Source organism: Dunckerocampus dactyliophorus, chromosome 7 (assembly GCF_027744805.1).
Source record: "Dunckerocampus dactyliophorus isolate RoL2022-P2 chromosome 7, RoL_Ddac_1.1, whole genome shotgun sequence".
Taxonomy (NCBI): Eukaryota; Metazoa; Chordata; class Actinopteri; order Syngnathiformes; family Syngnathidae; genus Dunckerocampus; species Dunckerocampus dactyliophorus.
Window position 1 is genome coordinate 15,092,879 of NC_072825.1, and position 27,036 is coordinate 15,119,914.

The window sequence follows — 27,036 nt, forward strand, 5'->3', positions numbered from 1 at the left end:
GAGATAAATTTTTTTAATGGGATCTCACTGTACATAATATCTGCGCATTGGGGTGGAGGGAAATTAAATAAACTGTATGGTTTTCATTTCTGGTGTCTATTTTTGTAGTTTAAAAGTGCTTCTAATCTCAGCATCAAGATTTACAGCAGTATGTATTCATGGGATGACTTTTCCACACATAAATACTGTCCAGTATATACTGTTAACCCCAAGATGATTCATACCCTGGCTACATTTTCATATAAAGCGACTTTCTATTACCCTGGATGGAAAAGACTGAATAAAGTATAGCAAAATATGTTGTGTTAGGAGAGAAAGAACAGCCTTGCAACAGAGCCAGCTCAAATTCGGTGTACTGTGAGTCTGACGCCAAAATACTTCATCCCTGTGTGCTGTGCATACGAAGGATGTACTGGTATATGGTAAAATACTCAACCCTTCGGTCTTCTCTGCACAGGACAACCCGTCTCACTTTATTTCTCCTGGTGCATTTCAGGAGAAGCATATTTAGGCAAAATAGGAACTAAAATGAGGCTGAGATTAGAATCTGAAATTTGTCTTCGGAGCTGCAGAAAAGCAAGCTTTGAGCACTGAAATGTTCCTATGGGATGGACCACGTGTTTCAATACATTTTGCACTGTGTGTGTGTGTGTGTGTGTGTGCGCTCATGCCCAGGCTGGCGAAAAGCCCTCCTCATCTGCCTAAAAGCGGACAAAAAGGCGAGGCATTTGCCGACAGAGGGACAGTAGTTCAGTAGAGATGAGAACAGTTTTGCAAGCCGCAACTATTAACAACCGTGCTTCAGGTAATGAACTTTACAGAAAATAAAATAATCATCACCCTGTTCAAACTCTTACTGTTGCACAAAAAAAAAACACCAGGGGTATCCAAAGTGCGGCCCAAGGTCCATTTTCGGCCGGCAGCTTGTTCTTCTTTCTAATGAGATATATTATTAGATATTACTTTACTTAATTACTACTGTATTATAGTAGAGTATAATATACCTACATTGGATTGGTTTTACCATCTTTAATGTACACGTGAAAGTGGCCCCCACATCCTTCCATTATTCTGTATGTAATTATAAAATATTTCTATGTTTAAATTACTGGAAAATTACATGCCGCTAGGTTGCAATTTCATTTTCACGCGTCATTTTAAAAAAATCTTTGAATAATAATAAATAATTTCCTGGGAGGAAAAAAAGTTGTTTTCTCAAAATGCGTACTAACACCGTAGCCCAAATCCTGAGTTACGGATCGTGCCGTACCGGTGCACCCCTGGTGCAGACTCTGTCCACATCGTATGTAAACCCCGTGATATCATGACCCATCTCTCGCCGTAGGAGCTCAACATGGATCTATTTTGATTTGTAGCTGACGTTAACGTAAATATTTATCCCATCCACAACTGTACAGTGGATGTTGCAACTTCAAACGTCATGGAAATGTTATTATCCAAAAGGAGAACAGCAGAGTCAGCTGACCTGGCCTCCCAGTCCATATTGATACCCTACACCCTTTCACAATGATATCAGTTGAAAAGCCGAAAAGGAAAATGGAGAAAGGACAGTGCAAATTCCCTCATTTATTTCCTCAAAATTGTCAGTGATATGCATAATTTCATTTACACAATTTGGAGTGTCACTTTTTATTAAAAATCCCTTTACCTGAAGATTTGTCCAGGGTGTGAATCATTTTGGGGACAAGTGCATACACTCTACTACGCTCACGTGTGTTGCGGGAAGTGCAGGGTGGGCGGCGGGGATGGCCTTTTTGGCAATGTTGAGGGTTGTAGCTCTGCATTTGAAGATGGCAAGTCATGCTTTTAGGAGTATTCGTACTCCTCTGCGCTGCGTCTTCCAAAGTCCAACCATCCCTCGTAATCTCTGTTATTTATCCTGTGCTGGGGTGCGAGACCGCTGGCTCTGCTCGTGATGGACGATCTGCTTTGGTAGGGCAGGCCTGCGGAAGCCCGAGACAAATCATGAGTCAGCGCTTGTGATGTTACTTGTTTAACTTCAATCGCTGTGTTCTGGTATCTTCTGGAGGTGGGCGTTTCCAAATTTCGAGGCTTCACTTACGGTTTTTCAAAAATCAATCAATAAATCAGGCGGTTTCGTGGCTGAATACGGCCTTAGTTACAAAATAAAAGTACAAAATAAGTACAAAATAAAATAAAATAACAAAAAATTGCCTATATTAAGCATATTCAGCATAAAAATGGCTAAACAAACGAAACTACAACTATAAGGCATTCAAAAGACGCACTCAAAGACGTTGATATGTAGTATTCCACACTGGTCATTAGGTGTCAGCAATGTTACTGTAATGTTTGGTGAGACACACAAGCACCAAACTCGATTGCGGGTTTAAATGATCTCATAACAGGCACAATAATCCCTAATTAAAACACGGGCTACTGTTGCGGCTCAGACCCACGCCAAGCTAAAACTCAACTCTGAACCCTCAATGTCACTTCCTGTCTGCCCCCCACTCGGCTCCCCAAGCAGCAGAACACTTAAATGGCTTATTTACTCTTATTATATCTACTATATTGGGTAACACAAGTGAAAGGTGACTGTAGGGGTGTTATTTCATATCTAGAGGGCTCTAACAATGTTAAAAAACGTATTTAGAAGGTCGTAAACAGGTTTTTCTATACTCTAACTACAAAAACATCTCATTTATAAATAAGGAATCCTACCTTGCAGAAATTCACTTATCACGGTCGGGTCTGGAACTAATTGATTGCGGTAAAGGAGGCATTACTGTATCGATATACCAGGGTAGTACTGGTATCACATCGATATTAGCGCGATTAAATCAGTATTTTTCAGTTCTCTTCTATGTTTATTTTCACAAATATGTGGCTTTTGCGTTGACATATACTGTATATTGTTTACACACTCGGGAAAATAGCTTGTTTTTGTGTGTGTCTATGCTTGTTTTTTTTTTTGTTTGCCTAAAATCTTTGTCCTGTGTTTCATTCTTGGTATTGGTATCGGTATCGGTAAAACTGGCCCCGCATTTACTTTTACGCCTACTATATTTTGGTTTCAGGTCGATACCAAAATATGTAGTATCGTATCGCCCACCTCTAGACAGTTTTGCTACACAAGCCGTGTCATTGAAATACGTCGTGACAAGAAAAGCCAGAGAGCGAGGTCGGGTGGTGAAACAGAGGATGGAAGGAAGCAAGGGGGAGGCAGTAAATGCCAGATGGTGGGACTGCAGCACAGCATGAGTATGGAATGTAGAAAATACCAAAAGCTAGTAGCAACCATGTTCTATCGACATCAAGCATGTTCATCAAGCATGAAATCCCTCGCCTTTCCTGGAGATGAGTCTGGCCAGTAGCTGTCTCAAGGTGTTTAAAGCCTCCACGTCTTCCTGGGCTTGGTTGGGGTTGCTGAGCTGCCTGGAAGGAGGATCAGCGGAGCGGGCCTGGCGTGTGTGGTTGTTTGTGCGGCCGTCTGACACCACAACCGCGCTATCAGATCTGTGGGGCTACACATGATTTGAAAGAAACAACACGGGTCAAATATCCTCCTCGGAAATGTTCTTTTCTAGGTTGTAGTGTTTTCTGTGTGTGTGTGTACACCTGTTTTCTATTCTTAAGCAGACCAATGCAATTTAAGCAGGGACACAATCCATGTCCACGCTGCGTAAATGGACACATGGGGCTCAGAAGACAGAGCGAGACATCTGAAGTCATACATACTACTGCGGCTTACCTGTGTGTGTGTGTGTGTGTTTATTCTTATCTTTCTATTGTTACGTGGACCAGTGCTTAATAAGCCAACCGTTGAAATGGGGACATTTTTCCCTTGTTGACATTTGAGTGAGGTCCAAACCAGGAAAATGGACAAATATGACGACTATACAACTACCAGTGCTGCTGCTGTGTGTGTGTGTATTCTTGAGTCATTTTCCAACCATGTTTAAATTAGTTGTTTTTGCTTGTTTTGTTTTTTTTTTGTGGATTTTGAAATGTTTCACTTCTGCTTTGTCTGGGTAGAAACACTTTCTGATACTGACTGCCTTTAAATTAAAAAATATATATTTTGTAATCATAAAAACAACAATAATAACGACACCTGTGCAATTTCGGGAATTGCGACGTTGACGCCGAACTGCAATGCTGCACTTGCTGTCGAATCCCTGAAATGCGTCAGATAACATGCTAACACCTTGCGCTAAAAAGCTGACGCCGGATTAAAATGCTGTAGTTAGCATGCTAACTGTTAGCATGCTAAAACCTAACACGAAAACCACTGTCTATGTAAGTTTCTACTTTTGAAAATAGCAAAAATAAATGTAATATGCAAAATTTTTTGCATGCTAGTAATACGAACATGCTAGCTGTTAACATGCTAACACTGACCATTAAAACACATGGTAAGTTTAAGTTTATACCTTTGAAAATACCAAAAAAGCCAACATGCTAATTTTCAATTAATTGAATACAGCATTAGGAGGGATTGATTGCCCAAAACCTGGTGCAAGGACAATGCAAATACAGAACAAAACGGCATACAAAACATTATTTTATGCATTAGAAATAATGATACATGCTAAATCCCCCAAAGAGACATTGTTTTGTAGGGGTTAGGACTTGTGTTTGTGTGTGCGTGTGCATTAATACCTGCCTTTCTATTCTTATGCACAGCATACATACAAACATACAGTTGTTTAAATGAGGGCATTTTTCCATGTGGACATAATGTGCCATCCACACTATTGCTACCGCTGCAGGTGTGTGTGTGTGTGTGTGTGTGTGTGTGTGTGTGTGTGTGTGCCACTTACAATGGACTGTGAGGGCAGACCCAGCGAGACCCTGGACACAGCAGCCAGGAAAACGACCACATAGATAATGACATTCATGCCTGCAGGCAAGAAATGCAGAAAAAAAAAGTTAAAATAAAGCCAAAAATAGTTTTTACTGCTTCTCATATTCTCAGTGTGAAACACAAATATCGTTTTGTCATCATTTCACACACACAATCAGTCTCTCATGCAGTGGAAGAACAATGAGGTGGTCATTTTGGTACACACACACACACACACCCCCACACACACGATGTACATCGTGGTTGCAATGAAGATAAACTGCAGTGTCAGAAGAATTGTGAGGTAACACGACAAATAGGCTCTCATTTCTTATTTTTGCAGAATGTGCTGCTAACACTTTGTTGTCTCTTACGTATTTGTATTTACGTCAATGGGGTTCAAAATGAGGCATGTCTCAATCACCTCATGACTTCATGTACATTTAAAGTATCCAACAATGCATTTTTTTTTACATTACAGTACTTGTGGTTAAAAACAGCAGCAAAATAGCCATTATGATATGCCATTGTGGCCTTTATGAAAAACATTTTGTGTCCAAACATTCTTCCAAAAGAACATATGCAATCAGATGACACCGCTACACCGTACGGTTATTTTCTTTGTTGATTAATCTGAAGCTTGTCGTTTTCGATTAGTCCGACCAGATCAACGTGAACCGGACACAGACCACTTCATACGCAACATATCCGAAGACGCAAAAATGTTCATCACGGTTTTGCACAGTCAAATCTGATGTGTGTGAGTATCTTGTTTTGCCTAAAACACAAAAACAATGGGTCTGCCTTTATGGATGACTAAGGAAATTAAAAAATAGTAACATTTGAGAGGCTGAAATCAGAGGATATTTACATTTGTAAATCAAAAAATGATCAATCAAATGCCAAAATATTTGTTGGTTAAATGGATAATCGATGAATGGTGGATTCATTGATTCTATCCACTCTAAACTGTACAACTGTTTGCATTTTAGCTATTGAGGCAAATGATTTTGAAGAGCATAAGGACAGTGAAGAGCAGTGTGCATTATTTTACATCCATCCATCCATTTTCTATGCCGCTTGTCCTCACTAGGGTTGCGGGGGTATGCTGGAGCCTATCCCAGCTAAGCTAGCCAAAGCCAATCACCTGACACATATAGACAAACAACCATTCACACTCACATTCATACCTATGGACAATTTAGAGTCTCCGATTAACCTAACATGCATGTTTTTGGAATGTGGGAGGAAACCGGAGTACCCGGAGAAATGGAGATTTTAACCCAGATTCCCCCGAACTGACCACTAGGCCACCGTGCGGCCCCATCATTTCACATGTATTGCAAAATCAATTATTTTAAAGCCAAAAATGAAACATCTGTCATTTTGAGCTGTGTTGGAGAGGAAACAGCCATTCACTCAATGCCAACCTATTTATTATTGTTTGCAGTCGGTCGTTGCTGCTCATCTATTATCTAAAAGGGTGCTAATAATGTGCGGCTGTGGTATATGTGGAAGTTTTCTACAACTATTATGCATTCAAAAAAAAGAGTTAATATGGACTGCCATGATGTAAACTCAGACAAGGAGAGGAATAATACTAAAAACTAAAAACTACCTGGCTTTAATAGTCTCACTAAGATGTTGGTATCAAGTCATTATCCTAAATGACTCAATACTTAACAGAAGGCATTGAAGCTTTAGCATACATCTCCATTGCTGGATGATATTCATACATATACTGTATGCACCCCCGTGTAAGCAGCAGAGCATTCTGTACAAATATTGAATAGTAATGCTAACTAACTAAACCACTAACTAAACTAACTAACTAAAATTAGCTGAAAGAACCAGCCTGTCAGACCAATGAGTTGCATTCTAATAATGATAATGACATAATAATAATAATAATATAATATGATATAATAATACCTTACCTGCCGCTGTCTGTGTTGACGTGAAGAAGGATGTTGTGATGAGGTTTGCTTCAGTGGTCAGACTGTGAGTGCACAGAGAGGATGCAATCTTTTATACTGACACACATCAGGAAGGGGTGGGGCCTCGGAAGGTAGGAGGGGCTTAGTGCTGGCGCAGAAGCTGAAGCCACTGACGCACATGAGCATGTAAAAATGCTTTGACACGCATACAGTATAGAGATGTATATAGATGTACAGTATATAGATGTATATACTGTAGATGTATATAGATGTACAGTATATAGATGTATATAGAGATGTATAGAGATGTATATAGATGTACAGTATATAGATGTATATAGAGATGTATATAGATGTATATAGATGTACAGTATATAGATGTATATAGAGATGTATATAGATGTATATAGATGTACAGTATATAGATGTATATAGAGATGTATATAGATGTATATAGATGTACAGTATATAGATGTATAGAGATGTATATAGATGTATATAGATTTACAGTATATAGATGTATATAGAGATGTATAGAGATGTATGTAGATGTACTGTATATAGATGTATATAGAGATGTATATAGATGTATATAGAGATGTATATAGATGTATATAGATGTACTGTATATAGATGTATATAGAGATGTACTGTATATAGATGTACTGTATATAGATGTATATAGAGATGTATATAGAGATGTATATAGATGTACTGTATATGGATGTATATAGAGATGTATATAGATGTACTGTATATAGATGTATATAGAGATGTACTGTATATAGATGTACTGTATATAGATGTATATAGAGATGTATATAGAGATGTATATAGATGTACTGTATATAGATGTATATAGAGATGTATATAGATGTACTGTATATGGATGTATATAGAGATGTACTGTATATAGATGTACTGTATATGGATGTATATAGAGATGTACTGTATATAGATGTATATAGAGATGTATATAGATGTACTGTATATGGATGTATATAGAGATGTACTGTATATAGATGTACTGTATATAGATGTATATAGAGATGTATATAGAGATGTATATAGATGTACTGTATATGGATGTATATAGAGATGTATATAGATGTACTGTATATAGATGTATATAGAGATGTACTGTATATAGATGTACTGTATATAGATGTATATAGAGATGTATATAGAGATGTATATAGATGTACTGTATATAGATGTATATAGAGATGTATATAGATGTACTGTATATGGATGTATATAGAGATGTACTGTATATAGATGTACTGTATATGGATGTATATAGAGATGTACTGTATATAGATGTATATAGAGATGTATATAGAGATGTATATAGATGTACTGTATATAGATGTATATAGAGATGTACTGTATATAGATGTACTGTATATGGATGTATATAGAGATGTACTGTATATAGATGTACTGTATATGGATGTATATAGAGATGTACTGTATATAGATGTATATAGAGATGTATATAGAGATGTATATAGATGTACTGTATATAGATGTATATAGAGATGTATATATATATATATATATATATATATATATATATACAGTATATAGATGTATATATATATATATATATAGATGTATATAGAGATGTACTCAAACTACTTGAGTGTTGGAACAAATGTGATCAAACACACATATACACACACACACACACACACATACACACATACAGAGTAATAACTCTCACATCTTAGCTTCCAAATGCTGTCCTCCATCACTGTATATGAGTCTTTGGATCAGGACATGAGCCACCTGCACTTGTGCTCTTTCCATTTCAGTGAGGGCAAAGCGATAAAACCCTGCGGAGTTTGTGACTGTGCTGTACGTCAGGTCACTGCTGAGCCATGAGGGTCGATGCTTTTCTAAGTTTCCCTCCTGATCTTTCTTCATACCAGAGATGGTCACTGATGAAGGTTCAGACCAAATGAGCCCAAAGAGACTCCTAATGTCATTTTCACTCTTTGGGAACGCTGTAGTGTTACAATCATGCTCTGTCCCCAATGAACCCAAGTGGGTGGAAAATTGAGTCTGGTACAGTGCTGCTGATCTAACCTTTGACACCAGCCACGTCAGCCATCTTGGATTATGTGACATTCCAAATTAGTTGAGTTCTTTCATATAGAGAAGGACAATCCCAATCCAATTGTAATAAAATAAACACAATTACATTGATAAATTATTACTGAACCACTGTCATTGTTTATTTGCAGAATGCAGACTCTCTCTGCTTTGCTACGTCCCTAAGTTGCTACCATAATTCCTAAAAATATGAAGCTAAATTGAAATAGATGAAACGAAATACAGTATATCCCCGAACGTTCTCGATTCAGCCTATTTGTGGAGTTTTGGTCCACAAATAGGGCTCTTTATTGCGCTTAATTGGCTCCAGACCCATGAGTGAATTTCCACAAAGTAAAAGTTCTCATTTGTAAATCAAATATAGAGCATAAAAAACCTTCCAACCTTCTAAATACATTTTTTAACATTATTAGAGGCCGCTACACATGAAATGACACTCTACAGTCACCTTTACACTTGTATTACCCAATATAGTAGACACCATCAAAGAAAATAAGCAATTTAAGACATAATAATAAGACTTGTGCTCGTGTATGTTGCTATTAGTGTGTTCTGTACATTTGGAGGACAGGAAGTTGAGGTTCAGAGCTGAGTCGGAGTTAGCTTGGAGTGGATTGCAGCTGCAACAGTAGCTGGTGTTATTATTATGATGATTATCCATCCATCCATTTTCTGTACCGCTTGTCGCAGGTATACTGGAGCCTATCACAGCATGATTATTATTATTGTATTATTATTGTGCCAGCGCTGAGATAATTCAAACCTGCAACAAAAGCCTGTTGTTGTCTGGAGCTTGTCTGTTTCACTGAACGGTAAAGTAACATTACTGACATCTCGTGACCAGTGTAAAATACCACATAGTATCACGTTTTTGAATGCATTTTCTGAATGCATTATATTTGAGTTCATTTTGCCATTTTTATGCATGAAAATTGTTAATTTTGGAAAAAAAATACATAACATTTGCTTAAATATGCAATTAACCGCAATAAGCGAGGGATTACTGTATGTGATAACACGGGTCAGATGTGCAGCGTACATGTTCCGCTGTTAAAAACCCACAATTTTTACATGTTTATGAATTTATACTTATGGGGAAGGTTTTTTTGTGTTGAGATTCTGCACTTGGTTCAGCTCTCCTTGAACGCACCATAGTTGTGGGCATGACACGCAAAAGTTTGTTTTGTTTGGCAAACAAAGCACTGGCTCTGACAGCTATGACAAATCATTCATTAGTGGCGAGTCATTTTATACTTTTTTTGAAGTGTGTCAGGCATATTTAGGGCTTAAACTTGGATTTTGTTGTGAGTGAGCAATGGTAACTGAAGAAAGGAGGGGAAGGTTCTGAAGCTGAATCTAATCTAATAAGTCCAACAGTCACATTTATTGCAAATGTTCAAGCTAGAGATTTATTGAGCTGCAGCTGTATATTTAAAGTCAAAGCTTTGTGTTATTATTACTTATTAGTATCAACATTTCAGCTTATTCTCTCTGCATCGTGCATTTTCTCTCTTTTTTCCCCGTTTCCCATTTTAATTTTATTCCTACAGTGTGCCTCAGGACAATAAAAAACTATGTGTAGGCCACAAATAGCCCCCAAGCCGCACTTTGGACACCTCTGCACTCAAGGAGCGTATAAGATGAATTTATTGTGCCAAAAAAAGATGTTTTAAAAAAGTTGCTGAACATTTTCTTCAATATCTTTGAAACACTTGAACGTTCCACAGCCTTCACGGTCAAAGCAAAACAAACATTCCATCTTTTGTCTGCCATAAATCTCTGGAGCGCAGAAAGTACATGTGGTGGCGAAAAGCAAACGTGACAGCATAAATGTGTCTTCTGGAAAACGCTGCTTGTCCTTCATACTTTTGTGGGAAAAGCCACAGACTTTGGGTTAACGTGGTCCGTCAGTAATGATGCGATTGGGTTTTAAAAGGCTCATTAAAGCTGCAGGAAATAACTTCAGCTTTTAACTGAAGCATCAGTCATCTTTATTCACACCATTCAAGGTTGCTTTTATCGTTGCCGTCATTGACAAGGCGTTATAGAGAAATGTACATTGGGAATATAAGAAATATTTGAATAGATCCATGATACATGTCTTTCAATTCTTCTGTTGTTACCTCCTGATGAAGTCAAAAGTCAAAAAGAACCTCTGAGAAGCTTTTTGCTTGGTCAAAGCGTCAGATTTTAACTTCACTGCCCCTGAGAGCTTAACTGAATAAAGAATATTTATGTAGGTTGTTTCGTCATTGCTCACAGCTGTCCTTGAAAAACAGACAGAACAAGTTTTCACACTACGAAAGTGGATTACCAGACATAAATCAACACATAGCGGTGTTGCAGAATGATTGCACCACCCTGTTACTTTGGATTTTGTCTGGCAGGCCAGAGAAGATCTACTGTAGGATGGCGTGGGGACTGTGATGGAGCATAAAGAATACAAGAAGGAATAACAAGAGTTGCAACTCCGCACATCTTTGTTCAACAAATGACATTTTTCGGATTCCAGTCATAGTTGTCATTTTTATCATTGCTATTGCTTTGTATGTCACCAGTGTGCGTTTTTTTGACAGTGACATCAACGCTGAGAAATTCCAAATGTGATATTTTGTATTTTGTGAGTGTGTCTAAAATTCTCCGGATACTCCGGTTTCCTCCCAAATTCTAAAAACATGCATGCACCTCACTGTGTGACACGGACGTGCATTATATTGTACTTAGAATATACCGTCATGCTACCGCCACTGGCTGGCCTCTCGCCCAAAGACAGCTGGGATAGGCTCCAGCATATCCGCGAACCTGGTGAGGGCAATGGATGGGCTACAATTCATATGTTATTACAGTGGGGTAAATTATTATGATCCCCTGGTGATTTTGTCCAAAGTCTACCCCCATCAATGACAGAAGCAGAGTTGCTATGGGAGGTGTCTTTGCACAGAAAGAGACAAAATATCAACAAAAACACAGAAAAACATCCAAACATGACGCTTGGTAGAGTAACCCTTGTTGTTAAGGACAGAGGACATCTCAGGAGATATTTTCGTTCATTGTTCTTTACAGATACTCTCCAGAGCCTGAAGGTTTTGAGGCTGTTGCTTGGCAACTCAAAGTTTCAGCTCCCTCGGCAGATTTTTTTCCCTGAGACACTCCTGTGTTGCCTTGCCTGTGGGTCATTGTTTTGGGTCATTGTCCTGCTGGAAGATCCATCCACCAACCATTTTCTGTTCTCTGGCTTAGGCCAGGATGGTTCCCATGTACCGTAATTTCCATGCATTAGACGCTATTTTTTTCTTAAACTTTAAACATTGCGGTTTATACAGCGGTGCTGCAAATTTATGGCTATGTTCTAATCTTGTGACACCTCCTTTACTTCAGATTGCTACTAATTGTTTAAATACGGTGGCGCTCAATATAATGACTGGAGGTCATTATTCAATATAACAGTCTGACTCAAGGTGTCATCTTACAAAGAACACTAAACTCATCACACAGCAACTTAACACTCAAAAGGTGTACCTAGGAAATATACAAACATGTAACAATATGAGCTTCTTAAGATGACACCGTGAGTCAGACTGTTATATTGAATAATGACCTCCAGTAGTTTCCAATGGGTTGACAAAGTCGTTGTGTGTTTTTTCATAGCTCATGATTGGCTCCTGTCAAATAAAGAGCTGCCTGGCCGCCATGGTCATTTTATGCGGATTATATGTACAAATCTGTTTTTTCCTTTAAATTTAGTGGGTGTGGCTTATACACCGGTGCAGCTTATAGACTGGAATTTATGACAATTCTGGGCAGATTCCTCACCTTTCCCAGAATCATCCTTACCCCTATTGTGAGAAAACAGTGGTCGCTATCTCACCACGCTTCTTGCTGAAGGGACAGGACTCATTTGTGTGCTTCATGGGTACATAAATAGAACATTTTAGGGTCAGAATCTTTTCTCCTTGGTAGAGCATCAAATACTTATTTCACTCGATATACAAATTCATTTCTAATATTTATTAGTTTTTCTTTATTTTTTTTGTTGTCAAAAAAATGATGGACCGTTCGTGTCTTTGAAAGGGGCTAATTTTACAAAATCAAATGCCTATGAATATTTACATTCATCCAGGTCTTTGTAATCTCAGGGCTTTCAATTGACCGCCAGTTGCAACAGTCTAGTTGCGATCGATTGGATGCCCTGAGATTACAAATTCAAATGTTATTTCCTCACTCAATGTTATAATTCTAAGTATATGATCTACAACTACATCGAATTCAGTCCTATATGATGTGTGTATGTATGTTTGCTTGAGTGCGTGTGTGTGTGTGTGTGTGTGCCATTGTGAGGTCAAACTAGCCGAACACGACTGTCATTTGCAGCTGTTCTCATGGTATATTGAACAATGCTGTCCACGACACCTGTCTTAATGACACAGACTTCTTATTGTGGCTATTTTCACTGTATTTGGCTATGCATTGCAAGATTCGTTCATATGTTTCCCCTCCGTGCTCCTGCTCAGCATCAGCTAATGTTACTTCTTGTCAGGTATGTGGGTGACATAGAAGACATGTTCTTTTTGCCTGCAAACGTCTGTTGGTTACTTATTTCACTAGTTTCTTCCAGATTATGCACTTAATGCACAAAGAAGGTATTCTATTATGGCTACATCGTCTGAAGCTACCTTTGCAGTATTCCACTGATAATGAGTCACAACAGGAAGTTAACCTTTGCTGGAACGAGGCCCTCTTTAGTCTCACTTGCATCAAAGGAGCTCTAAGGCTCATGACGACGTCACTGTTAATAAACCATGCATCATTCCATTTTTTTTTAATCAAGCAATGCAATGTTTACTCTCCCCCTCCCACAATTGAATCACCCTACTTGAATTAATTGCAGCAATCTGTTCTGCAGGTCAGCATCCTCTTCAGTTCACAGACCCTTTGCGAGGAGCTCGTACTGTACACGCGCGACAATATTTTCACGCTGTAGAATGAAAGGTGATGTTGATGAGAATGTCCTTAAGTTTTAAAGTCAGTCATTGGCATCCACAATGTTTATGTTTAGTATATTATGATTAGTTTATTAGAAATAAACAAAATAAGTGGTGGTGATGTGTGTGTGTGTGTGTGTGTGTTTGTGTTTGTGTGTGCATGAGTGTGCATGTGCCAAGCTAAGGTCTTAACTGGTGTTTTAACAGCAATGAGTCTTAAAAATTAGTTTTCTCGGGGGAAATAACATCAGCAGACATTGGACTGGTTGCTCTAATAGATCCTCAGCAACGCTCTTTGCGCCACAGTGACACGTCTTCATATGGGCAACTCTGACCCGACTGTTCTACTAACTGGGTGCAGAGTTTTATTTTCGACATCAATCAAGGCATGTCGCACCAAATGGTAAAGTGAGTTACTCTTACTTTGGCGCACAAAGAGACATCTTATCTAAAAAAGGTAGTGTCGCTCAAGTATTAAAGTGATCCAGATCATTGATACAGATATCAGGGGATAATAATGCACCACATTTCCCTTTTGGTAATCGCAACAGCGTTTGGAAGATGTTTGAAATAGTCATTAATCATATTATCCATTACTGGAAAACAATAATTTATTTTAGTTATTTATTTTGGGGGGGGGGGCATACAGGGGTTTGCTCCGTGGGGTCGGGTGCTGGGTGATACATCTCTGCTGCCCGTGCCTCCGCCGGGTGGGTGGAGGGTGTGCCTGCCCCTATGGGCCTGGTGACCTTCTGGCGGCCGGGGCCCGGCCTGGCTATTTGGGGCGGGGCTCTCTGGGAGGTGGAAGCGGCCACTTTCCTTTCATGCATTCTCAGTGACAATTACACATTTCTGCACCTTTACATATATATGAAGTCTTCCTCACATACAGAGATACCTGTACATATGCACACTCACAGTACATACGTACTTCCCCACATTACTCACTGAGTTAACCAGGGTGTTGTTGGTTTTATTACAGCGACGGTGATATCAGCAGTATGACTATATATATATATATATATATATATATATATATATATATTTGTTTTTTTTTTTTTTTACAAGGATGTGCATTACAGTACTTTTCATTCTGTTCACTATCATGGATAATCATTTCATTACTACAATTATGTGTGACTGTTTCAATGTGGTATTATCATTGTGATCACTATCATAGTTCATCATTTCATGACTGCTATTATGTGTGATTGTCATTGACAGCTTTGTCATTGTGGTTGTTGATATTGTTTTGTCCTTATGTCCCTGTTCGTCTTTATAGTTGTCACAGACATTTATTTGCTGATGTCATTCTGTATGTTTCTGTTGTTCTGTCACTATTGTTGTTGTTGCTGCTGTTGTCCTTGTCTCTTGTCTCTTTTTTTGTTTAGATCTATAATTCTATCTGCTTTAAAGGCTGGACAGGAGAAAAAAAATTAAAAAAATTTAAAAAAATAAAAGTACACTGTGTCAAAAGTTCCTAGAACTGCTGCAAATGAACAGAAGTGGAGATGAGAGCATCCTCCGCTCACCTTCCCCTCCTACTTTCCTTTCCTCTCCTCTCACGTTTTGATAGTTAGTTTATCGCGAGCCTGAGGCAGACTATCAGGAAGGAAACAGAGATAGAGATTTACCGGCGATAAGAGACCAGATGAACTACTACTGCAGCTCTATGTTCCATAGAGTTCCCTCCAGAAATATCGCATCAGTGAGCTCAATTTCTTTATTTTGTTGTAGAATGAAAACATTTGGGTTTGACGTCAAAAGATGAATACGAGACCCGAGAGCAACATGTCAGCTTTTATTTCCAGGTGTTTACATCTGGATTGGATGTCCAACTTTGAGGATAGCACCTTTTGTTTGAACTCACCCATTTTCATGTGAGCAGAAGTATTGGAACGTGTCACTGACAGATACGTTTTGTTGCCAAGGTGTGTTCTATTGCATTACTTATTCAGGCAGTAAACAGCACGGAACGTCTGCGCTCGGTTTTACATTGGGTAGGATAGATAGAGGTGAAAACAACATGAAAACCAGAGAGCTGTCTATGGATGAAAAACAAGCAATAGAGAATCTGAGAGAAGATGGAAAAATGAATCAGAACCATTGCATAGACCTTGGTCATAGTCACTACAACCGTCTGGAAAGCTCTGAAGAAGAAATAAGCCACGGGTGTACTAAGTAACAATCTTTAAAATCTCAGGAATTAAATAATGATAAAAATAATGTTGCTTGTGAAAAATCGACCTGGAGGAAAATTGTAGCTCACTTTTCAAGTCTTACTAAACAAATAATTAACAGAAAAAGTGAAATAATAATAACTTTATTCGCAAAACCAGCTTTCATAAATGAATCTCCCCAAGTTTTCGGTGTAATGATGTACACAATAGAGATATTTTGAATGAACAAAAAAAAAAGCTATGTCTTTAGTCACATGCAGTAGAGTGCCCTAGTACCCCCCCCCCCCCCCCCCCAAAAAAACCCCAACATTTTCATTACTTTGAAAAAAACAAAACAAAAAAACAACAACAAAAACAAAACAGCACAGCCAGGACAGGTCGTGAAAACAGGACATATCCTGGCATAACAGGACATGTCCTCAGAAAACAAGACATTTGGACACCTGTTGGTGTTTCACTTCGATGAAGATTTGATACTACTGGAAAAAAATGCAGACTTTGATGGAGATTGTAGCTGTAGGCAAATCCAAAAGGGCGAAAGAGGCAGATGTTTCGGGTGAATATTTAAATTAGTTACTTCATAGCAGCACTGCATAGTTTCGAAATCGTGTGAGTCTTGTCAATATTGCATTTTCTTGAGTTAAGCCAAAATGATTGCGCTTCTTTAGGACATGTTTATACTGACAAATCAATTACACAAGAAAATACATTGTTTGAAGTGATGCGTCCTGATTCTATGTCACATTTTCAATTTGTTTCAACGCATCTGATCCAACACAACCATGACGATGCAGAAATGTATTGTTCCTGCTCTCATCCCTATCTTTCTACAGTCTTACATGATCCTGTGCCTGACGAAAAACAGAGTTGCCTTTGTCAGGCTGCCTTGTTGCAACTACAATAAAATAACAGCAGGGACATTCTCTGTAGAACACAATCCCATCTTATAACTGTCTACACTACAGTATAGGTGTTTAATCAATATTAGTACTAACACCCACCAAAGGGTGGGAGGGAACGAAACAGGGGCCAGGTTGAATTGTTTACCTCCTTTGGGGTGTGAGACTTGCCAGTGCGAGTGCGTGCTGCAGAAGCTCTACTATCATCTGTGTGTGTGTGTGTGTGTGTGTGTGTGTGTGTGTGTGTTCCTCAGGGCAGCTTGGCACCAATAGGGAGGTGGCAAAAAAACACCTTCCCAAAAATTGGACTGGAAATGAAGAAATAAAAAGAGACCAGGGGGTGGGGAGAGAGAAACTATGCTTGTGGAGAAGTCAGTGTAACAAGAGTGATGCTCTACTTACTTTGAGATCTGACTTGGGCACATGACTCAGTTTATGCCAATCATGATGACAGAATAAGAATGACTTGAATTGAACGTGAGTACTGTAGGGGACACACAAGGTAGGTTGTTCCACAATTACACTTGGACAAAAGACAGCAGAAACTGTTTGTGTCCAAAGTATTTCCTCATGTAGTGGCTGGGAGTGTTTTTTTAATTACTCAACTGCGTAGGTGATTAGGAAGATTAGGCCTTTATTTGTACAGTGCTTTAAAAAATAATATCAAATGATAATATGATTTTTTTAAATAATCATTCTTGCCAAGTGTAAATGCAACATGTGCAACTTGGCTTTTGCCAATTTGGCAAATTTGGCTTTTGCTCTGTATATCTTCTATTGTATTTTCACAGCTGTAAAAAAAAAATGCTTTCTTCATCGTTTTGTTTTCTATTTTTTAGTCTGCATGCTGTTCTGTTATCATTACTTTCCTGTATACTTCATACGCTATCGCTGCTACTGGAACCTTGATTTCTCTGAGGGCACACGCCGAAGTGGCTGGTTAGCAATGGAGTGAACATGGGCTTAATGTTACAATCTACGCATACGGACATACGGTACTATCAAGTAAGGTAATTACTCAGGGCACAATGATACGAACAATTCACAGTTAGGTTCGATACTTTAGTTGTCACGGTTTGATATGTTTTCAATACAAAAAAGACATTTTCACGCTGTTTTTAACTTGTATTTGATTGAAATGACCAATATTTGTTTCAACTCAAGAGTACAGTTTTTAAATGAAGTCCATCTGGTGCAGCTATACCGTCCTCGTTTTCTGCTGTGCAAACTTAGAACCATATAAAACAAAAACAGCACCTTGTAAAAATGATCGTAAAATAAAAAATACTAAAATACTAAAAAATACTAAAAATACTATTATAACAATAATTCCCAATTCAATTCAACATGACAAGAACTATAATTACACATAATTCATCAGTAGTTCTGTTCACAGGTTCAATAGTATGTCAATGAAACGACATAGTGTTCATTATTTCCACAGTTCATGTACACATCCAGTTTGCTGTTTAACGTTACAATTATACAATAGTGCAAATCTGGCATCGGCGGTATCGATATTTCAGTATTGATCCGCGTATCATTCGTCAAACTACACTATTGCAATCAACTGCATCACTAGGCTTATCTTCTTTGACAAATTGACTGTGAATAAATACGCGGTGTGTTCTTGACTAGTTTCTGGCTGAAAGTATGTTTTTCAACCAGCTATTCAGTGTGATGTGAAACCTTGAAAAACATGTGAAACACTGCAAAAGTGTCTCTTGAGCTGAAATCCACAAGTTGCTCCACGTGATTGTTTTGCTCCCATTTGTCTTTTACCACCTGACAGCTTCCGTGATGTATTATGATTCACCATTAGCAGCTGACTTTGTAATCTTCTCAGAGAAATCATTAAGCGCGCTGCCGGCTAAGTAGTCATTTGTCACAATGTCGTTGTCGCCTGACGGGAAAACGTTCCATGTGTGATTTGCAACTTTTGCACATCAACAAACGACTATGAAACATCATGCAGCCCGGGTAAAAAAAGAAAAGAAAATGATCCTCTGGGATTAAACAGCATCCGATGTTGTGTCTGTAACCTCAATTTTAATTCAAAGTCTGTGTTCCTGTTGAAGTTTTTGATCATATAGAAGAAACGCTCGTAGAAATACAATGAAACTCCATTAATTAGTTTAGGTAAATCAACACTACTGCCTTAATGTGGTGGAGGGGTTCTCAATACGAAAGGTACATGTTATTGAGGCTGATATGACCATTGAGGGGTTTCCCATGACCAACTGGTCCTAAGGAGACTCTATGATCCGCACAGTTTGAATCAAGGAGACTGGACTCTTCTCTACTGTTTCTCCTTTTGTCCAAAAGGCTTCTTCGTGGCGGGTGTGTCTCTTGGGTTTGGTTACACAAGGGTTTCTTGTTGCAATATAAAACAAAAGATTGTGGGTATGACGTTTGTCCAAAAAAGAAAAGGGCCGTTTTCTGCCATTTTTTGTTCCTGCGGGGACCCCCAATTAGCGTTTGGGAGGTTTCCCCCACCTCCTAGACCAGAAAAGTGGAGTTGAAGCCACTTGAAAAACGGAGATTTCACGACAGCCGCGGATCTGAAAAAAGCTTCCAAATTGACCCCTCGAAAAAGTGGCGTCTTCAACCATCTTTGACTCATGCCATGGATCCCTGATGAGTGTGAGGGTTAGGGTCATAAATCTGAGACACCACAAAGGTCCAACTATAAAATCTTCAATCTTCTGTTCGGTGTCGATGGCTTTGGCTTTTAGTCAAATCTGCACAGTGGAAACACCTCGGCCGTCTGCTCTTTGTGTATTTATTCCGTCTTCAAGCAAGTCTTCGTGGTCAGGCCATCTGCTTTTCTTACCTCTCAAAGCTTTTGCTGTCTTTTTGCTTTGCGTCAGCTTTCCAACGTCTCACCAAACATTCACTTACGCTCAGCTTATGCGACGCAGCCCTGTTTCCTACTCTGACAGCCAAATCAATAACTTGAACTCGAAAGCGGAATCATATGCGTTTCGTCGCGTGTTTTCCATGATGGAAGAGTGTGACTGCCGGGTTGTCACTGCGCATGTGCAGAACGCGTATACATCCGTGCACCGCATCTACATTCTGGGACAGTAGGTGGCGGTATGCACCTAAACGTTGGTTGTGACCCACAATAAAGAAAAAGAAGAAGATCCGCTCATTTGTCCGGTAGCCAGTGTTAGATGGATAGATAGACACTATTCATCTCCGAGAGAACAACACAGCATTGTATGTTTTGTTTGATATGATAACGATTAGTAGTAGTTCTGAAGCATAGTAGATGCCACAAGATTAGAACATGACCACACCAAGCATTGTGGGATATTGCCTGCACTGGTGTATAAGCCGCACGGTTCAAAGTTTGCAAAAAAAGTTGCGGCTTATACACCGGAATTTACGGTACTGTACTTTTTTCAAGGCTTGGAACATGACATCTCTCACCCACTGAGTGTGGATAGGCATGGCAGCATCCTTCCACCTTAGCACAACAGCGGACAGGCGGCAGCACACAGCGATACTCAGGGGGAGACAATAGCCCAGAGCGATTGTGAAAAATGGAAGTAATAGTGGTAATAGTAATTTTGTGATGCAAATGTGTTACTCTTTTGAACGCATATTGTTTTGAGAAGCACAACGCTTTACTTTTGTGACCCCACCAGCTGGCCGAAACTACTTTCTTCATCACCAAAAATTGACCAGAACTCAACTCACGGGACGTCGGGGAAAAGTCACTGCCGATACAACTTCATGTCAAAAAATCCGAACTATCCCTTTAAGGCGGAGAACAGGAACCAGGACCCTGTTGTGTGCCCACACAATGGCAAACATAACCAGGTAGGAAACGTGTTTGCCCTCTAGATAAGCATACTAATGATAGCCTCATCGATAATCTCCACACGTGCACACAAGCTACCTGCAGTTTGCACTGATTATTACCCTAATGGTTTCCTGTGAGTATACAGGGCAGTATGGTACTTAATACTCTTTAATAACAAACATGGGCTCATAAATCTCAATGAACACTTTTCATTCACAATAACCACACTCCAGTGCATGGCACCGTGCACGCGTCTGTTTGCACAACATGCCGAAACCCCAACAAAGATATCCGCTGAAAATACATGGAGCAGAGGAAACGGAGTGAGTATTTGTGTAGACTCTTTAGCTGTTGACTGATGATTTCCAAGTGCACGTACTGTATATCGGATGAGGACAAGCACACATTATTGAGGAACAAATGGACTATAAATTCTTTTCTGAGTGCTGCTCTCAATATGTTGTAATGACGTTTACATCATGTAGGCTGCAGAGCATGTTAAATGTCAGATGTTATGTTCAAATATCAACCGAGTATATTACATTTCAATATGTCATTACAGACGAGAAAAAAGTAGTAATCATTTCATCATGTGTACGGCACCCTGACATTTAAGAGAAAGGTTTTTACCCATTTCACTGACTTTACACTAGAACCTAAGTTCCCAAAGTGGGGTGCACATACCCTCGGGGGTACACCCATTGTAATATGGGGGTACGTGGAAAAAAAAGAAAAACAATTAGTGCCTAACACTCACAATTACGAGCAAATAGTGTCAATTGTGTTTCTCAACTTCTTTATCAATATGCTGGCAACTTTCTTTGGCTCAAATTGAGGTGAGAAGCACTAGTGAGTTTAGGAAATAACTAATAACTAATAAATAAGGAAGGTGTTGTTGAAGCGGTAGGTGTTCATCTCGCTACCACATCATGTCTTTGGGAACAGTCACGTCGAGAATCACATTTCCAATTAAGCTAAAAGTAACCTTAAATGTTTATTTATCCCTTTCATTCATCATTTATATGCTTTTTGTTTTCTGCATGTAAAACTAGAATTGTAAAAGAATTGTAGAATTGCTTAAGTGTTAATTGCGATGCAATCAATTAATCACGAAGCTGAATTAATTTCCTCTGACAGCCTCAGTTTAAAAACTGGACTTTTAATCACATTGCTTATAAAGCTTATAAAATATGAATTGTTGTTGTATGTGCACAAAAAGATAAGGATCACTCCTAGTTCTGCTAGTTTCCAACTACAAACCATGTAGTAAGTCCATAAGTACGCTGGACTCATCACCTTGAGTGAAAATCATGGCGCTTCATAACACCTGAACTAGACGAGGCTGTTGCACGTTTCAGATAAAGCAGCAGATGTGCAGCGAGGAGCTCAACGAAGGACCCGCAAGCTTTTCAACATCAACAAACAGCGCCAAAAGATAAAATGAATGAAAAAGAGCGAGTGAAAGAGAGTCCCGCTCCTCTTGATTTGCCACATGTCTGCGCATAGCAACAACTGTGAGGAGGTCAATTGGCCACACAGAACAATGGTGTGTGTGTGTTTGCGTGTATTCATGGAAGCTTTTCATGGCAGGCGGTGAGTGTGTTGACGTCAGAATGATGGTCACAAACTTGCGTAGCAGGTGATGTCAGTGTGGCAGCAGCTGAGGGAGCGACAGTCGAATACTGTCTTAGTTAAAGTACAGAAAATTGTTTATGACCTTCTAAATATATTTTATAGCACTCATATTACCCAATATACTAGACATAATAAGAGTAAATAAGCCATTTAAGACATAAATAAGACTTGTGCTTGTGTGTGAATGTGTTCCCGAGCGGACAGGAAGTGACACAGAGAGTTCAGAGTTGAGTTTTAGCTTGGAGTGGATAATGGCCGCGACAGTAGTGTGTGTTTTTATTAGGGATTATTGTGCTTGTTCATTATTATTATTGTTGTGCTCTAATTCAAACCTGCAATAAATCCCCGGTGTTCTGGTGATCAAGTCTGGTGCGTGTGTGTCTCACTGAACATTACAGTAATATTACTGGCACCTAGTGGCCAGTGTAGAATACTACATATCATCCACAGCATCTATGAATGAGTCTTCTGAATGCATTATATTTGTATTCCGGCTCATTAAGCCATTCTTGAAATGCTTAATTTAGGACAAAAAAAAAGTTAAGTCTGCCCAAATATGCATATTGTTTGACTGATAATGGGCCGTATTCCACCACATAACAGCATGATTTATGAATTAATAGATTTGTGGAAAAACTGTGATAAGGGTGAAGTCATGAAATTCGAACCGAGGATTGGCGAGGGACGACTGTACTGTTTTCCTTCATGCCCATATTTTTGTTGTTTTCTTCCAATGAGGGGCTTTAAACTGCTGATTACTACAAACATTTACAAAATTTACATTTACACCTTATTCCTGTTTTTCCACATGCCTGTAACTTCGTGGCGCACCCTTAGGGTTGTGCTGAAAATGCAAACGAAATTTGTTGTGCTATTTCAATTTAAATATCCTTGTTGTTTTCTGGCACATCCTGAATGGCCGTCTGTTGGTTATTACACACATAATGTAGGCAGTGCAGTATTGCCAGAGAAATGTATTTACACAGCCTGAGCAAATATGGACAGATGACATGAAATTTGATAACATTATTGTACAGCACTATGCCAAATCATCAGGGTAAAATTAAAGGGGATGCAACCATAAAACACACATTCACACTGTTGTTGTATCACACAAATGGTCAAAGATGAGCGTGGATAACAAAATGAACGGAACAGAGTGTGTGGGTGTGTTATAGTAGCGTCACAGAGTCATTCATAGTGGAGAGCCACTAAAACTGTGGCAACTGGATCACGCTCAATGTATTAAACACACCAAATCAACACATTGTTACATAAATAAAAATATAAAGGCAAAATCTTTGATGCAGCTTTTATATTGTATTTCTACTTTATTTATCCCACAGTGGGGAAATTCACACATTAGATCCCTTTAGTAGAACAGGGGTGTCCAACATTTTTCCACCAAGGAAAAAATACTGAAAAATCAAATATGGGGAGCCATTTTTATATTTTACAATTTGTAAACCAAAGCAAGAAGTTACCGTGAAATTCCGGTGTACAAGCCACTCGGTGTATGAGCTGCAAAAACAGATTTGTACATATATATGCCGCGCATGTGCATGTCGTAAAATGGCACATTGTGGCACACATAAGTCCGTGAAGACCAGGCAGCTCTTTATTGGACAGGAGCCAGTCATGAGCTATGCAAAAAGTCACAAGCTTGCCAACCCATTGGAAATTGCAAGAGGTCATTACTCAATATAACAGTGTGACTCACGGTGTCATCTTACAAAGAACACTAAACTCATCACACAGCAACTTAACACTCAAAAGATATACCAAAGAAATATACAAACAAGTACCAGTATAAGTTAAATAAATACAATTAAAAAAGCAAGTATTTTAAAGTTTTCCCATGATGCATTGCATCTGAGAAAAGCATTTCATTGGTGGACAAGCGGCATAGAAAATTGATGGTGCTGCAATACTGTCAAGGTCCACCAGAGGGGGCCAGAGGAGCCCAGAGGGAGGCTGACATTAATGCAGTGCCCCGGCAGGCACCAATGATTGCTCTGTTTAGACGCAATGCATTATGGGAAAACTTTAAAATCTTTTTTTGTTAAGTTGCTGTGTGATGAGTTTAATGTTCTTTGTAAGATGATACCGTGAGTCAGACTGTTATATTGTCATACTGTTATATATACAGTAATGACCTGCGATTTCCAATGGGTTGACAAGCTCGTCGTGAGTGCACTGATAGCTCGTGATTGGCTCCTACCAAAGACAGAGGTCACTGACTCGCGAGCGGCGCTGTATTTAAGCAATTAGTAGCGGTTCAGAAGTAAAGGAGATGTCATGAGCTTAGAATTTAGCCATAAATTAGCTGCACTGCTGTAAAAGTCGCGGGGTTCAAAGTTTAGGAACAAAGTAGCGGCAAAATCAGCCTTCATCTGAGATTTGTGTTAAAGGTGACAATAACAATAACAATATTATGACTTTATCCATCCATTTTCTCAGGGGTATGCTGACTATCCCAGCTGATTTTGGGTACACCCTGGACTGGTCGCCAGCCAATCGCAGGGCACATATAGACAAACAACCATTCACACTCACATTCATACCTATGGACAATTTAGAGTCACCAATTAACCTAACATGCATGTTTTTGGAATGTGGGAGGAAACCGGAGTACCCGGAGAAAGCCCACACACGCGCGGGGAGAACATGCAAACCCCCCACTGAGATGCCCAAGCAGATTGGAACCCAATCTTCCCAGTCTCCTGACTCTGTGGCCAACATGCTAACCACTCGGCCCAATATTGTGACTTTTTTCCCATAATATTTTGACTTCATACTATTTCCCAAGCAAATTTTCCAAAAGTTGCAACTTTGTTTCTCGTATGGTCGTTTTCTTTCATTTTTCAACTTTATGCTTCTAAAATAAATAACAAACATCTCTCTTAATATTATGACTTTATTCTCATAATAGTTCCACTTTTACTGCTCTTTTATTCCCTTTTTGTTGTGTTTGTGTTTTCTTGTTTCATTTTAATTCTAGGATACACCGAGCACCGCAAACGACCACCAGACCGCACTTTGGACACCCCTGCTTCTTGAGTGCAGGTGTGCCTAATGTCTTAGCCGGTGAGTGTTCTCGTTTACCCGCCATCAGAATGACAAGTGCACGACCTGGCAGCCTCGCCATCGTGACGCCATCGTGACGCCATCGTGACATGTGAGCTTGTCAGACAAATACATCAAGCCGATGTTTTTACAGCTACAGTGCATGTGGAAAACTAGAGCAGGATCAAAGCTGCTGTTAACAAATGTGTCATGGTCATGTCGGCTGACTAATTCGCCAGAACGCTTGTTGCGTTTGTTCATTTGTCATGAAGTTCTTCATCTCAGCTAATGATGTCGCTCCCTCGGCTGCTGCCAGTTCATTGCATTCATCTCTGGCTCTAAATGGTTCACATGAAAATTTAAACACATACACACGGCACTCGTAATAAGTTTCGTGGCGGTCGTTTTTGTTTTTCTCAGTGACTGAGATATTTGTGGTTGTCAGTAATACAAAAACATATGTTCTGCTCCCTGTGTGTATCATACAACAGACAAACGCACACACCCTTAACTGCACACACAGTATCAGACTAACACGGGACTAAATAAAAGCGACACCTCCGCCGTGTCATCTTGTTCTACATCGCGCTGCTGACGCATGTGATCTAAGCAGAGAATGCTAAATATAACCTTGATCTGGAAATGTCATCAATGTAATATCACGTTTTGCATCCCCTAACGTGTATTATATAATCTACAAATATACAGTACTTATAAAATACAGGGGTAGCCGCTGACTACCACACACACATTGTTATTTCTTTTTTTTTTTAGTTCAGTCTGGTTTATGATCTGGTGTGACCAGGTTTTCTATACGCTCCATGGGGAAAATGCAAATCATGTTTTTCGGTGAATACAATTGGAGTTTTATTCAAATTAACTTTAGCTAGCTAAAATACCTCATATTTGTTTTTCTCACACATAATATTGGATACACATATGAACAGCCCCCCCAAAACGTTTCTACTAGAAGGCAAATTAACAGAAATTACTTTACTTTGGCTTATTTGGTGATGCCACCACAGAAAGAAAGAAACGAAGGCAGGGTGAAAAAGACAGACAGATAGCTAGATAGATAGATACCTTTATGCTATGTATTTATATTATGTGTCGTATATAAAACAAAGACAAGCAATATAACCGAGAGTCTTCAACCGAGGTTGCAACAACACAATTCCAGCCTAAACAATAAAAGCATCACATCCTGTCTGACTGCCTTGAACTAAATTATGGTCTCAGAAAAGTAGCTTCCAACAACATGAAATTAAAAAGCACAAAATGAGCACAGACTCACCACTGGTACGAGCCTGGGGTTTGTTTTCCAGAGAGATGATCGTTGTTTGATGTGTGGGTGTCAGGCCGTGTGCTAGCATGGATTCACCAGCAAAGTACAAACACTGGCACTCAACATAGACGTAATAGCATCATCAAAGCTCACCTTTATGCATTCACACACAGCATCAGCGACGGGGACCAACGATGAACAGGAAAAATGCAAGTTATTCGTGGCAGCATTGGAGAAAGTTAAACATGACTTTCACTTCGTCTCGGAGCACACAACTATGGTGGGTTCAAGG

At 39.2% G+C, this 27,036-nt stretch overlaps 1 protein-coding gene across 5 annotated transcripts; it reads right to left on the reverse strand.

Annotated features, from left to right (window-relative positions):
• On the reverse strand, nt 1-27,036 carry LOC129185466 (cholecystokinin-like). 5 transcript variants are annotated; one of them, XM_054782576.1, is made up of 5 exons: nt 26,898-26,977; nt 26,754-26,825; nt 4,809-4,888; nt 3,332-3,509; nt 1-1,964 (listed from the first exon to the last, which is right to left on the reverse strand). In XM_054782576.1, exons 1-5 carry the CDS (start codon nt 26,905-26,907, stop codon nt 1,828-1,830), a joined length of 477 nt encoding a protein of 158 aa, XP_054638551.1. In that variant the 5' UTR covers nt 26,908-26,977; the 3' UTR covers nt 1-1,827. The 5 variants fall into 5 exon arrangements, with proteins under 5 accessions (XP_054638551.1, XP_054638555.1, XP_054638552.1 ...); XM_054782580.1 differs by having other exon boundaries at nt 26,754-26,766; nt 26,898-26,975; XM_054782577.1 differs by lacking the exon at nt 26,754-26,825 and having other exon boundaries at nt 26,898-27,036.

Excerpts from the sequence above, each read along its gene's own strand:
- LOC129185466 (XM_054782576.1), bottom strand. Across the intron at positions 3,510-4,808 it reads GTCTGCCCTCACAGTCCATT|CCCCACAGATCTGATAGCGC; the intron begins GTAAGTGGCACA and ends AATCATGTGTAG. Across the intron at positions 1,965-3,331 it reads CAGACTCATCTCCAGGAAAG|GCCTGCCCTACCAAAGCAGA; the intron begins GCGAGGGATTTC and ends GGGCTTCCGCAG.